This window comes from Ovis canadensis, chromosome 25 (assembly GCF_042477335.2).
Source record: "Ovis canadensis isolate MfBH-ARS-UI-01 breed Bighorn chromosome 25, ARS-UI_OviCan_v2, whole genome shotgun sequence".
NCBI lineage: Eukaryota > Metazoa > Chordata > Mammalia > Artiodactyla > Bovidae > Ovis > Ovis canadensis.
Genome location: NC_091269.1, coordinates 32,367,106 through 32,383,000, shown reverse-complemented (window position 1 = coordinate 32,383,000; position 15,895 = coordinate 32,367,106). Strand labels below are relative to the sequence as shown.

At 38.6% G+C, this 15,895-nt stretch overlaps 1 protein-coding gene across 1 annotated transcript in view; it reads left to right on the top strand.

The window, feature by feature from the left end:
* Window positions 1-15,124, top strand: part of LOC138429929 (uncharacterized) — a 96,540-nt gene extending 81,416 nt beyond the window's left edge. The window contains exons 4-5 of the mRNA XM_069571533.1: window positions 14,651-14,726; window positions 15,033-15,124. Coding sequence (XP_069427634.1) covers window positions 14,651-14,726; window positions 15,033-15,064 — 108 coding nt within the window. The 3' untranslated portion in view covers window positions 15,065-15,124. The remainder of the gene's footprint in view (window positions 1-14,650; window positions 14,727-15,032) is intronic.
* Window positions 15,125-15,895: the final 771 nt, after the last annotated feature.

Below are 15,895 nucleotides of genomic sequence, written 5' to 3'. Positions count from 1 at the left end.
CCTTCTCCTCCTGCCCCCAATCGCTCCCAGCATCAGAGTCTTTTCCAATGAGTCAACTCTTCCCATGAGGTGGCCAAAGTACCAGCTTTAGCATCATTCCCTCCAAAGAAATACCAAGGCTGATCTCCTTCAGAATGGACTGGTTGGATCTCCTTGTAGTCCAAGGGACTCTCAAGAGTCTTCTCCAACACCACAGTTCAAAAGCATCAATTCTTCGGCACTCAGCTTTCTTCACAGTCCAACTCTCACATCCATACATGACCACTGAAAAACCATAGCCTTGACTAGACGGACCTTAGTTGGCAAAGTAATGTCCCTGCTTTTCAATATGCTATCTAGGTTGGTCATAACTTTTCTTCCAAGGAGTAAGCGTTTTTTAATTTTATGGCTGCAATCATCATCTGCAGTGATTTTGGAGCCCAGAAAAAGTCTGACACTGTTTCTACTGTTTCCCCATCTATTTCCCATGAAGTGATGGGACCAGATGCCATGATCTTCGTTTTCTGAATGTTGAGCTTTAAGCCAACTTTTTCACTCTCCTCTTTCACTTTCATCAAGAGGCTTTTTATTCCTCTTCACTTTCTGCCATAAGGTGGTGTTATCTGCATATCTGAGGTTATTGATATTTCTCCCAGCAATATGATTCCAGCTTGTGTTTCTTCCAGTCCAGCATTTCTCATGATGTACTCTGCATATAAGTTAAATAAGCAGGGTGACAATATACAGCCTTGATGTACTCCTTTTCCTATTTGGAACCAGTGTGTTGTTCCATGTCCAGTTCTAACTGTTGCTTCCTGACCTGCATACAGATTTCTCAAGAGGCAGGTCAGGTGGTCTGGTATTCCCATCTCCTTCAGAATTTTCCACAGTTTATTGTGATCCACACAGTCAAAGGCTTTGGCATAGTCAATAAAGCAGAAATAGATGTTTTTCTGGAACACTCTTGCTTTTTCGATGATCCAGCGGATGTTGGCAATTTGACCTCTGGTTCCTCTGCCTTTTCTAAAACCAGCTTGAACATCACGAAGTTCACGGTTCACATATTGTTGAAGCCTGGCTTGGAGAATTTTGAGCATTACTTTACTAGCGTGTGAGATGAGTGCAATTGTGTGGTAGTTTGAGCATTCTTTGGCATTGCCTTTCTTTGGGATTGGAATGAAAACTGACCTTTTCCAGTCCTGTGCCCACTGCTGAGTTTTCCAAATTTTCTGGCATTTTGAGTGCAGTACTTTGATAGCATCGTCTTGTAGGATTTGAAATAGCTCAACTGGAATTCCATCACCTCCACTAGCTTTGTTCATAGTGATGCTTCCTAAGGCCCACTTGACTTCACATTCCAGGATGTCTGGCTCTAGATGAGTGATCATACCATTGTGATTATCCGGGTCGTGAAGATCTTTTTTGTACAGTTCTTCCATGTATTCTTGCCACCTCTTCTTAATATCTTTGCCTCTGTTAGGTCCATACCATTTCTGTCCTTTATCGAGCCCATCTTTGCATGAAATGTTCCCTTGGTATCTCTAATTTTCTTGAAGAGATCTCTAGTCTTTCCCGTTCTATTGTTTTCCTCTATTTCTTTGCATTGATCATTGAAGAAGGCTCTCTTATCTCTTCTTGCTATTCTTTGGAACTCTGCATTCAGATGCTTATAATATTATTTCTTTTTTCCAGAATGAATAGATCAAAATAATTGACTCCAAACTACCTTCCTGATGCAGTGAACCAGAGAAATGACCCTATAATGACGCAAATGGAAAACAGAAGCTTTCTTACTCAACAGTAGGGCCCTCAATTTAGGATTGGACTTAAATGACTTTCAGTAAATAATCCACAGTGTACTTTGGCACAGAAGTGGTCAAAGAAAGCTAAGAAAGATATGAAATAAGTTAGGAAGAAACTAATTGAAAACTTACTGCAATCTGAAGGAAAACAAAAGTGACTCAAGCAAGACTCGAATGTGACTTGTGGAGTTTAGCTAACAGTGCTGCCAAAGCTCAAAGTAGAGAAATGTGTCCTTGGGGCTGACAACAAATTGAGATGAAATCATCAGTGGAGGGAGGCAAAATTAGAAGACTCTTAGTGGGTGCCTTCAGAGGCAACAAAGAGAAAAATATTCCCTTCCCTTGGGAAGCCTGTCTGGCTGAGAGAGTGGGAAGTGTCCCTGGCTTAAACCCTGAGGCTGAGGTTTGGGGAGAGTTGGAGACAGGATGAGATACAAAACAAGACCAGAGATCAGGAGGCCTAGACTTGGGATTGCCTCCATTCTCAGGCAGAAGCAAGTAGGGGGAAATGTTCACAATTCCAAAGCACCGAGGGGAAATTAGAGAAGGCCAAGAGAACAGAGGCTCTTAGTACTTGTTGGGGCGGGGACGATAACTGATAGGAGGCAAGGTCTCCTGGCAGGATTTAAAATCTGTGGCTGTAAATTGACTTCACATTTCTGGCATTTATACAAACCATGAAAGGTCTTTCTTAATTTTATGGAACCCTTTGGTGGGACTGATGTCCAGTAATTCAGTTTCCCTCTATTTATCTGTATGCAATACATTGTTTCCTGTAGTGAAGTCACCATTGGATTTTCAGACAGCACAGAAAAATCACACTTTTCAACTGCAAATGTAATACTTTTTTTTTTAACAACTGTCAAAAATCCATTATTGGAAAATCAATTCTACACCCAATTTCCAGCAACAGATTAGAGATACCCGGCGAGTGACTTTCAGGACACTGTGGAGTGTGTTTTCTTATTTTTGGCATTCTTCCAGAATCTTTATTGAGTATCCCTTTTTTCCCCCTCCCATCCAAAACCATCTAGTTGAGACTCACACTGCCAACACTGCACTGAAAGATGAACTCCCCAGATCAGTAGGTGCCCAATATGCTGCTGGAGATCAGTGGAGAAATAATTCCAGAAACAATGAAGAGACGGAGCCAAAGCAAAAACAGCACACAGCTGTGGATGTGACTGATGGTGGAAGCAAGATCTGATGCTGTAAAGAGCAGTATTGCATAGGAAGCTGGAATGTTAGGTCCATGAATCAAGGCAAATTGGAAGTGGTCAAACAGGAGATGGCAAGAGTGAACACTGACATTTTAGCAATCAGTGAACTAAAATGGACTGAAATGGGTGAATATAACTTAGATGACCATTATATTTATTACTGTGGGCAAGAATCCCTTAGAAGAAATGGAATAGCCATCATAGTCAACAAAAGCATCCGGAATGAAGTACTTGGATGCAATCTAAAAAACAACAGAATGATCTTTGTTCGTTTCCAAGGCAAACTATTCAACATCACAACCAGTAATGCCCCCTATGCCCCAACCAGTAATGCTGAAGAAGCTGAAGTGGAATGGTTCAATGAAGACCTACAAGACCTTCTAGAACTAACACCCCAAAAAGATGTCCTTTTCTTTATAGAGGACTGGAATGCAAAAGTAGGAAGTCAAGAGATCCCTGGAGTAACAGGCAAATTTGGCCTTTGAGTACAGAATGAAGCAGGGCAAAGGCTAATAGAGTTCTGCCAAGAGAATGCATTGGTCATAGAAACACTCTCTTCCAACAACACAAGAGAAGACTCTACACATGGACATAATAGATGGTCAATACCAAAATCAGATTGATTATATTCTTTGCAGCCGAAAATGGAGAAGCTCTATACAGTCAGCAAAAACAAGACCAGGAGCTGCCTGTGGCTCTGATCATGAACTCCTTATTACCAAATTCAGACTTAAATTGAAGAAAGTAAGGAAAACCACTAGACCATTCAGCTGTGACCTAAATCAAATCTCTAACGATTATACAGTGGAAGTGACAAATAGATTTAAGGGATTAGATCTGATAGATCTAATCTATCATAGTGCCTGAAGAACTGTGGACAGAGGTTCATGGCATTGTACAGGAGGCTGAGATCACGATCATCCCCAAGAAAAAGAACTGCAAAAAGGCAAAATGGTTGTTTGAGGAGGGCTTTAAAAAGCTGTGAAAAGAAGAGAAGCGAAAGGCAAAGGAGAAAAGGAAAGATATATCTATTTGAATGCAGAGTTCCAAAGAATTGCAATGCGCGATAAGAAAGCCTTCCTCATTGATGAAAGAAATAGAAGAAAACAATAGAATGGAAAAGACTAGAGATCTCTTCAAGAAAATTAGAGATACCAAGGGAACATTTCATGCAAAGACAGGCTCAGTAAAGGACAGAAATGGTATGGACCTAACAGAAGCAGAATACTAAGAAGAGGTGGCAAGAATACCCAGAAGAACTATACAAAAAAGATCTTCATGACCCAGATAACCACAATGGTCTGATCACTCACCTAGAGCCAGACATCCTGGAATGCAAAGGTAAATGGGCCTTAGGAAGCATCACTAGGAACAAAGATAGTGGAGGTGATGGAATTCCAGTTCAGCTATTTCAAATCCTAAAAGAATAATTCTATGAAAATACTGTACTCAATATGCCAGAAAATTTGGAAAACTCAGCAGTGGACACAGGACTGGAAAAGGTCAGTTTTCATTCCATCCCTAAGAAAGGCAATGCCAAAGAATACTCAAACTACCACACAGTTGCACTCATCTCACACGCTAGCAAAGTAATGTTCAAAATTCTCCGTTTCAGTCTTCAATGGTACGTGAACCGTGAGCCTCCAGGTGTTCAAGCTGGATTTAGAAAAGGCAGAGGAACCAGAGATCAAATTGCCAGCATCCTTTGGACCATTGAAAAAGCAAGAGAGTTCCAGAAAAACATCTGTTTCTGCTTCATTGACTATGCCAAAGCCTTTGTCTGTGTGGACCACAATAAACTGTGGAACATTCTTCAAGAGATGGGAATACCAGACCACCTGACTGGCCTCCTGAGAAATCTGTAGTCAGGTCAGGAAGCAACAGTTAGAAGTGGACATTGAACAGTAGATTGGTTCCACATTGGGAAAGGAGTACATCAAGGCTGTATACTGTCACCGTGCTTATTTAACTTATATGCAGAGTACATCATGAGAAATGCCTGGCTGGATGAAGCACAAGCTGGAATCAAGATTGTTGGGAGAAATATCAATGACCTCAGATATGCAGATGACACCACCTTTATGACAGAAGGAAAACAAGAATTAGAGCCTCTTGATGAAAGTGAAAGCGGAGAGTGAAAAAGTTGGCTTCAAGTCAACATCAGAAAACTAAGATCATGGCATCTGGTCCCATCACTTGATGGCAGATAGATGGGGAAACAATGGACACAGTGACAGACTTTATTTTGAGGGGCTCCAAAATCATTGCAGACGGTGACTGCAGCCGTGAAATTGAAGGACACTTGCTCCTTGGAAGAAAGGTTATGCCCAATTTAGACAGAATATTTAAAAGCAGAGATACTACTTTGCCAACAAACATCTGTCTAGTCAAAGCTATGGTTTCTCCAGTAGTCATGTATGGATGTGAGAGCTAGACTATAAAGAAAGCTGAGCGCTGAAGAATTGATGCTTTTGAACTGTGGTATTGGAGAAGACTCTTGAGAGTCCCTTGGACAGCCAAGAGATCCAAGCAGTGCATCCTAAAGGAAATCAGTCCTGAATATTCATTGTAAGGACTGATGTTGAAGCTGAAACTCCAATATTTTTGCCACCTGATATGAATAGCTGACTTGTTTGAAAGGACCCTGATGCTGGGAAAGATGGAAGGTGGGAGGAGAAGGGGATGACAGAGGGTGAGATAGTTGGATGGCATAACCAACTCAATGGACATGAGTTTGAGCAGGCTCTGGGAGTTGGTGATGGACAGGGAGGCCTGGCGTGCTGCAGTCCATGGTGTCGCAGAGTTGGACATGACTGAGCAACTGAACTTACCTCTTGGAAAGAAGTATTTTTTGTCTTTTTAGTGTGAAACTGAATACCCTTTTCAGGGTATTAAAGATCATGATTTGCAGTTTCTTAATGATTAAGATGTTCAGTGTCTCTTTGTGTGCTTATTTACTATCCATACTGTAAATCTAGATAGTATCCTCCCTGTCCACACCTCCATACTATCTTCCCTGTACATCACCAACTCCCACACCTCTAGGATAGAATTTCTTAAGTTTAAAAAAAAAATAACAACATACCCTAATCTTGGCACTCTCAAATCTGTTAAAGAATGTGTAGCTGTGGGGACATTCATACATTGCTTGTGGCACTGCCCTTCTAGAAAATGGTTTAGTAGCTTTTTTGTGAATTTAAATTTATCCTTACCATATTACCCAGCAATCTCACTCATGGGTATTTACCATAGAGAAATGAACTCTTACTTTCATAAAAACTTATATAAAAGTTGTATAAAAATATTTAGGCAGCACTGTTTATGATCATCCCAACCTAGAAACAACCCACACTTTCTTCAATAGGTAGGTGTCTAAACAAAGTATTTAAATTAATACAATGGAATATTACTCAGCATCAAGCAGAAGCAAACTATTGACATATATAACAACATGGATAAACTTCACATGGATTATGCGAGGTGAACAAAGCTGATCTCAAAAAATTACATACTGTGTGATTGATTTTTATGATGTTCTGGAACAGGCAGAGCTATAGTGACAGAAGACAAATCAGTGGCTGCTGGGGTCATAAGGTCAGGGAAAGGTATGATTATAAGAAGCAGCACAAGATAATTTGGAGAATAATGAAACTGTCTGTTCTTACTGTGAACATTGTTATAGGGTCAAGGCATGTGTTAAAGGGCTTCCCTGGTGGCTCAGATGGTAGAGAATCTTCGTGCAATGTGGGAGATACAGGTTCAATCCCTGGATCAGGAAGATACCCTGGAGAAGGGAATGGCTACTCACTCCAATGTTAAAACTCATAGAACTGTATATACCTCAAAAATAGGTGAATTTTAATGAATGTAAATTATAGATAAATAATATTGATGAAGTTTGTCTTTACCAAGTAAGTAGAAGTGGTCCCCACACAGATTAGTTCCTTAATTGTAGGTATTTGCACATTATCTAGACCTAACAGTCTGACTTGTAATGCTGATTTAAGGCCTTCTAGAGGTAGAAACCAGATTCTGATCCTCTGTTGTTAGATTTTTCATGGATAGAGAACTTGAAAATTCTGAAAATTTTTATATTCACATTGAATATTTCTTATTAGAGAAACAATAAGAATTCATCAATTTTGCCATGTATTTTATCATGGTAGAATAATTATTTGTTCCCCTTAAAAATTTTTATTTTATATTGGAGTATAGTTGATTACAGTGTTGGTTAGTTTCAGATGTTCAGCAAAGTGATTTAGTTATGTGTATATAAATATCTATCCTTTTTCAGATTCTTTTCCCATAGAGGCTATTACTGAGTATTGAGTAGAGTTCCCTGAGCTATATAGACTGTTGATTATTATATAAATAGTAGTGTGTATATGTTAATCACAAGCCTCCTAACTTATCCTTCCCCTTTTGGTAACTGTAAGGTTGTTATCTAAGTATGTTTCTGTTTTGCAATTAAGTTCATTTGTATTATATTTTTAGATTTCACATATAAATTAGAGCATATGATATGTATCACACAGGTTGATTTGTGGATGTTGAAAAATCTTTCCATCCCTGGGGTAAATCCCACTTGTATGAACCTTTAATATATTATCGAATTTGGTTTGCTTGTATTTTGTTGAGGATTTTGGGGTCTATGTTCATTAGTGATACTGCCTGTAATTTTCTTTTTTGTGGTATCTTCGCTTGGGTTTGGTATCAGGGTGATTGTGGTCTCATACAATAAACTTCAAAGTTTTCCTTCCGCTGCAGTTTTTTTGAAAGAGTTTCAGAAGGATAGGTGTTAACTTTTCTCTAAATGTTTGCTGGAATTTTCCTGTAAAGCTATCTGGTTTTGGACTTTCATTTGTTGAGAGTTTCTTAATCACAGTTTCGATTTCAGTACTTGTGATTAGTCTGTTTATATTTTCTATTTCTTCCTGGTTCTGTCTTAGAAAATTGTACCTGTCTCAGAATGTATCTGTTTCTTCTAGATTATCCATTTTGTTGGTGTATAGTTGCTTGTAGAAGTCTCTTATGACCCTTTGTTTCCATGGTATAACTTCTCCTTTTTCATTACTAATTTTATTGATTTGAACACTTTTTTTTTCCCCCTTGGGGCTTCCCCGGTGGTTCAGATGGTAAAGATACCACCTGCAGTGCAGGAGACCCAAGTCTGCCTAAAAGTTTATCAATTGTGTTGATCTTTCCAAAAAAAAAAAAGATTTCAGTTTCTCTTATCTTTTCTTTGCATCTGTTTCATTTATTTCAGCTCTACTCTGTATTATGTCTTTCCTTCTACTAACTCTGGGTTTTGTTTGTGCTTTCTCTGGTTGCCTCAGTTTTAACTTTAGGTTGTTTATTTGGAATTTTTCTTGTTTTCTGAGGTAAAGTTGTACTGCCATAAACTTCCCTCTTAGAACTGTTTTTGCTGCATCCCATAGCTTTGGGACCATTGTGTTTTCATTGTCGTTTGTCTCTAGGTATTTTTTATTTCCTCAATGACTTCTTCAGTGATCCATTGGTTTAGGGATGTATTATTTAGCCTCCATGTGTTTGTGATTTTGTGCAGTTTTTTTTTTTTCTTGTAGTTGATTTCTAATGTCATTGTGGAAAAGATCATTGGAAAATATGCTTGCTAATATTTCAGTTTTTTATTTCAGTATTTACTGAGGCTTGCTTTATGGTCCAGCATGTGATCTATCCTTGAGAATGTTCATTTGCACTTGGAAAGAATGTGTATTCTGCTTTTGGATGCTGTGCTCTATAAATATTAAGTACATCTGGTCTATTAATTTTCTGTCTGGATAATCTGTCCATTGATATAAGTGGGGTGTTAAAGTCCTCCACTATTACTGTGTTGTCAATTTCCCCTTTTATGGCTGTCAGCATTTGTGGTGCCCCTGTGTTGGGTGCATATATATTTATAATTGTTATGCCTTCTTCTTGGATTGATCCCTTGATTATTATGGAGTATCCTTCTTTGTCTCTTGTAACAGTATTTTAAAGTCTATTGTGTGTGATGTGATTATTGCTACTCCAGGTTTCTTTTGACTTGCATTTGCATGGAATACCTTTTTCCCTTCTCCTTACTTTCAGTCTACACGTGTGCTCTGAAGTGCGTCTCTTGTAGACAGTGTGTATATGTCTTGTTTTTATATCCATTCAGCCAGTGTATGTCTTCTGGTTGGAGCATGTAACCCATTTGCATTCAAGATAATTACTGATCTGAATGGTCTTGTTGCCATTTTGTTAAATTTTTTGGATTTATTTTCGTAGGTCTTTTTTCTTCCCCCTTCCTTTTGTTCTCTTCTCCTATGATTTTATGACTCTCTTTAGAGTTATGTTTGGGTTCATTTTTCATTTTTGCATGTGTATCTTACAGGTTTTTGAGTTGCAGTTAATATGTTTTCATTTGACAGTGTGTATGTGTATGTGTGTATGTGTATACATATATATACACACACACATACAAACACAAGATTGATTTAAGTTGCTGGTCTCTTTTTTTTTTTTAATTTGGTGGCTTGTGTGTGTATATGTGTTTGAAAAGTTTAATTATTTTATTTTAATATGAATTTATTTATTTTAATTGTAGGTTAATTACTTTACAATATTGTATTGGTTTTGCCATACATCAACATGAATCCGCTACAGGTATACACGTGTTCCCCATCCTGAACCCCCCTCTGCCCTCCCTCCCCATACCATCCCTCTGGGTCTCTTAATTTAAAATCCATTCTCAATATCCAGAATTTGTACTTTGCTCACTGGTTTTGATGTCATATTTGTGTGTGGATGATTTCCTACTTTTACTGCCAGTGAGATTTCCCATTTGTAATTTCTTGTTCCTAGTTGTGGCCTTTTCTTTTCCTCCTAGATATGTTATTTTAGCATTTGTTGTAAAGATGGTTTGGTGGTGGTGAATTCTGTTAACTTTTACTTGTCTGTAAATCTTTTGATTTCTGCATTGAATCTAAATGAGACCCTTGCTGGATAGAGTATTCTTGGTTATAAGTTTTTCCCTTTCATTACTTTAGATATATAATGGCACTCTGCTGGCCTGCAGAGTTTCTACTGTAAAATCAGTTTGATAATCTTGTGAGGATTTCCTTGTATGGTTTTTGTTGCTTTTCCCTTGTTGCTTTTCATATTTTCTCTTTGTCCTTAATTTTTTATCAATTTGATTAATATGTTTCTCAGCTGATTTGGGAGAATGACATTCTAACATGTATACTATCATGTAAGAATTGAATCGCCAGTCTATGTCTGACGTAGGATGCAGCATGCTAGGGGCTGGTGCATGGGGATGACCCAGAGAGATGTTATGGGGAGGGAGGTGGGAGGGGGGTTCATGTTTGGGAACGCATGTAAGAATTAAAGATATTAATTTTAAAAACTAAAAAAAAAAAAAATATGTTTCTCAGCATGTTCCTTCTTGGGTTTATCCTCTATGGGACTCTCTGTGCTTTCTGGACCTGGGCAACCGTTTACTTACCCATGTTAGGGAACTTGTCAGATATAATCTCTTCAAATATTCTCTCAGGTCCCTTCTCTTACCTCCTTCTGGAACCCATATAATTTGAATGTTTGTGCATTTAATGTTGTCCCGGGGAAGTTTTAAACTGTGTTCGTTTTTTTCTTTATTCTGTTGCACAGCAGTGATTTCCACTATCCTGTCTTCTTGCTCACTAATTGATTCTTCTGCCTCATTTATTCTGCTATTTATTTCTTCTAGTGTATTTTTCATTTCAATTATTACATTGTTTATCTCTGTTATTTGTTCTTTAGTTCTTTGAACTCTTTGTTCACCATTTTTTTTTATATGTTCTCAGCCTGTGTCTCTAAAAGAAAAAGATCTCTTTTCCTGACATCTTGGATCATCTTTACTATCTTTCTCTGAGTTATTTTTCATATAGATTGCCTAACTACACTTCACTTAGTTGTTCTTCTTGTTCCTTCATCTGGAACATATTCCTCTTCCATCTTATTTTGTCTACCTTCCTTTATTTGTGGTCCCTGAGCAACTTCCCGTTCACTTTTCACTTTCATGCATTGGAGAAGGCAATGGCAACCCACTCCAGTGTTCTTGCCTGGAGAATCCCAGGGACAGGGGAGCCTGGTGGGCTGGTGTCTATGGGGTGGCACAGAGTCGGACACAATTGAAGCAACTTAACAGTTACAGGTTGCTGTGGGCTCAGGAAGGTTTTAAACAGCCTCTCTGCTGATGGATGAGGCTGTGTGCCTGCCCTTTTGGTTGTTTGGTCCGAGGCATTGGTTGTTTGGTCAGCAATAGAACCTATAGACTGTTGTATGGAGCAAGGTCTTGGCATCAAAATAGCAGCCTCCAGGACAGCTCACATCAGTGAATACATTCCAGTACCTCTGCCACCAGTGTCCCCTCTCCACAGTGAACCACCCCAAGGCTATCTCTCCAGGAGACCTTCCTTCAAGACCAGCTGGTAGGTCTGGCCCAGACTCCTGTGAAGTTACTGCTTTTCCCCCTGGGTCCCAGTGTGCTTGTATGTGCTCTGCAGGAATAGAGTTCCTGTTTCCCTCAGTCTTGTGGAGTTCCTGCAATCAAGCCATGTTAGCCTTCAAAGCCAAATGCTCTGGGGTCCCCTCCTCCCAATGTCAGACCCCCAGACTAAGGAGCCTGAGATTGGGCCCAGTACTCTCACTCTTGTGGGAGAACCTTTGCAATATAACTATTTTTCAGTTTGTGGGTTGCCTACCTGGTAGATATGGGATTTGATTGTATCATAAATGCTCCCCTTTTGCTGTCTTGTTGTGGCTTCGTCTTTGTCTTTGGAAGTAGAATATCTTTTTTGGTAAGTTCCAGACATTTTTGTTGAGGGTTATTCCGCAGTTGGGCTTCCCAGGTGGCTAGTGATAAAGAACCTACCTACCAGTGCAGGAGAGGTAAGAGACGTGTGTATAGTCCCTGGAACTGGGAGATCCCCTGAAGGAAGGCATGGAAATCCACTCCAATATTCTTACCTGGAGAATTCCATGGACAGAGGAGCCTAGAGGGCTACAGTCCATAAGGTCGCAAAGAGTCAGTCATGACTGAAGCAACTTAGTACACACACATTTAGCAGTTAATTGTGATACTGTTGTTTTGTGAGATAAGATTCACTCAGATCCTTCTACTCTATCCTTTTGTCCTCAAATCCAAAATAGAAGAGTTATTGAAAGTCCTTATATATCCTTTTAAACAATTTTTAAATATAATAATAATTACAATTACAATGAAACAGCAGCAAAAACTGATATGTCTAGGAATAAACCTAACAAATGATGTACAAGATCATCCTGGAAAATATTGTAAATTATTATTGCAAGGCATAAAAGAAGACTTAAATAGTGAAGACCATAGTCAATGAATTTTTCTTGTTCAGTCTCTCTGTTGTGTCTGACTCTTTGCGACCCCATGGACTGCAGCATGACAGGCCTCCTTGTCCTTCACCATCTCCTGGAGCTTGCTCAAACTCATGTCCATTGAGTCATTGATACCATTCAACCATCTTGTCCTCTGTCATCCCCTTCTCCTCCTGCCTTCAATCTTTCAAGCATCAGGGACTTTTATAATGAGTCAGCTGTTTGCATCACATGGCCAAAGTATTGGAGCTTCAGCTTCAGCATCAGTCCTTCCAATGAATATTCAGGATTGATTTCCTTCAGGATGACTGGTTTGATCTCCTTGCAGTTCAAGGGACTCTCAAGAGTCTTATCCATTACCACAGTTCAAAAACATCAATTCTTTGGCCTTCAGCCTTCTTTATGGTCCAGCTCTCACATCCACAATTACTATAGGAAAAACCATAGTTTTAACTAGTTGGACATTTGCTGTTAAAGTAATGTCTCTGCTTTTTAATATGCTATCTATGTTTGCCATAGCTTTTCTTTCAAGGAGCAAGTGTCTTTTAATTTCATAGCTGCCTTCACCATATGCAGTGATTTTGTCAGTGAATAGGAAAACTCAATATCATAAATGTCACCTCACTGTGAATAATTTATGCATTCTAAATTTCAGTCATACTTGAACAGATGTTTTAATTTTGTGAAATTTTATGAGATAATTGTAATATTCATTTCAATAGTAAAGAGCCAATTTGAGTTGAAGTGACTGTGAATAAGAAAGAAAAGGGGAATATGATTTGGCACACAGATCCCTCTGTAGGACTGAAGGGATTTATACCCCAAATGACGAGCGCTGCCAACAGACTCTCCTTAGTCGTCAGCTGCCTTTGGACATTGCCCCAGTTGAGAAGAGTTTTCCAGCCAAAGGCCATGCCCCTTGTCCAGGGTGTTTTACTGATCAATGCTAGGGTATAAAGGCCACACCTTTGTCCCATCTCAGGACAATTCTGAGGTTCACTGAGCCCTTCAGTAGAAATGGATCATAGCTCAACTTCTCCTTCTGCCCAGTTCAGCTTCCTTCCTTTCCCTTCCATGTGTTCTAACTCCAAGAGGAATCTGTGACAAAGCTCTTGCATGGTTATATCTAGCTCAGGGTTTTCCTTCTGGAATCTAACTAGTGACTGAGGACTTCTTCAGATATCAAACCCTGCTTATTATAAAGCTATAGTCTTTAATATAGCATGGTACTGGCTTCAGAATAAATGAATAGATATATGAAACAGAAAAATAATACTTGGTATATGTGCGGAGTGACATTATATTGGGAAAAAATGCACTGTTTACCAATAGTTGCTCTGACAGTTGTCTAACAGGTGGGGAAAAAATAGGCCTTTTGCCAAAAAATTCCCACAATGAGTAAGTACATAAATGTAAAGAACAAAAAAATTAAATTGTTAATAAAATGTGACAAGAGAGGAAAGAAGTTCTTAAATACCTGTGGCGGATTCATGTTGATGTATGGCAAAACCAATACAATATTGTAAAGTAATTAGCCTCCAATTAAAATAAATAAATTTAAATTAAAGGTTGAAACTGTAAAAAAGAGATTGATAAATTTGATTATGTGTATATTTAAATTTTTCATTATATGTGTCAAACTTGGAGATGTATAATCCAAAGAATTGAACTTAGAATATATAAAGAATTTCCACAAATTAGTAAGAGATACAAGCAACGAACAGTAAACTAGCAAAGGTGCAAACTACAGATTTGCAGGGCAAGAACTGCAAATGGCCAAAAACTTAAGAAAAGATGGTCAGACTCACTAATAATGAAATACAAATCAGGAGATGCTGTTTCTCATCCTTGAGAACTAGCAAAAATAAAGCATAAATATAACAAATGTGGGGGGAGATGTGAGAAAACAGCAACATCTTCTTTGAAGAGGCATTTGGTAATATCTTTCAAATTTTATTTCACATGTACATTTTTGAGAAACTCATGGAAATGTGCATATACTGACTTAACAGTGACGTTGAGTTCTCTCTTATTTGTAATAGCAAATATTTGGAAGCAATCTGTGTGTACTGTACATAAGGGATGGGTGAACACTTGTATATACATATCATGAAATATTTATCATGTAGCAGTTAAATTGAGTTAAGCATGTTTACCTGCTTCAACAAAATGGGATAAAAATCGTGTGTGGTAAAAAATATTTAAACTTGTTAGATATTGTTTACAATTTATGAAGAAACATGCAAGTGGTAAATATTTTTCACTGTGTTACAGAAGGAGAGCATAACAGCTTCAGAAAGATCGCTGTCTTTGAGGAGAGCAGAGAATGAGATGGGAAAAGTCCTCAACTGTAAGTAACGTTTCATTGTTTGTAAGTGGACATATTTGGCGGCGCTGGGTCTTGGGCAGCATGCAGGATCTTCGTCGCAGCGTGCGGGGTCTTCTGTGATGGTGCACAGACACTGGCTGTGGCGTCTGGGCTCAGTGTCGCAGTGCGCAGGCTGCAGTGCCTCTGGACTTAAGCTGTCGTGGCAGCAGGCTCTCCGGTTGTGGTGAGTGCTCAACGCGCATTGGCACACAGTTGCTTAGTTTGTCCATGGTGTGTGGGATCTTGGTTTCCTGACCAGGGATGGAACCTGCATCTTTTGCCTTGCAGGGCAGACTCTTGACCACTGGACCACCAAGTAAGTGCCAACATTTCACTTTTAATGGAAGAAAAAAAAATCTTAAGTGAAAGTAATCTGAAAATGACAAAATGATATTAATTTTGGATTGTGGACATTCTGTGCATTTTTCTGCATGCCTAAAGTATTTTATTACTTAGAGTTTTAAAAATTTATGAGACAAGTGATGTGTAGTAGAGGCCAGAAGTGAGCAAGTCTTGAATGGATTTTGTAATCACTTTAAAAATACCCTTTGAGTTTTGAAAATATTTTGAGGAATTTTTGTTTGTTTGTTTTAATGTAAAATTTATAAAATGTGAAATTTACCTTTGTAATAATTTTAAAGAATGTTCTTATGACTTTTAGTATATTCATAATGTGCAACCATCACTAATACCTAATTTCATGCTTTCTGTCACCTTTTGAGGAATCTTGCAAGGAACTAGAAGTCCTGATTAGCAGTAGCCGCTTTGATAAATGACCAAAATATTGAGTGATTTTATATGGATTCACAGAGACTTGTGAGAGTTCAACTTACATGTTTAAATTGCTATATAAGTAGAAACTTAGGGTCTTAATACTTCCTTTACAGAGAAGAATAGCTGTGAGCAACTTTCAGAGTTACTCAGTAATGCCTTTTCCTGGGTGGTAACTTCACCCTCAACTCTGTGTGATTTTATCCTTCTTGCGGCACTGCCCAAAACAGAAAAACGTGACTTCTGTCTAAGCCTTCAATGGATATCCTTTCTTGCCTTCCCAGACTTAGGAGAAGACTTCTCCTTGTGTTGGAAGACTTAGGAGCTGCTATAGATTGAATGTTGTGTTCCCCATCAAGGTTCATGTTTTGAAATCCTGA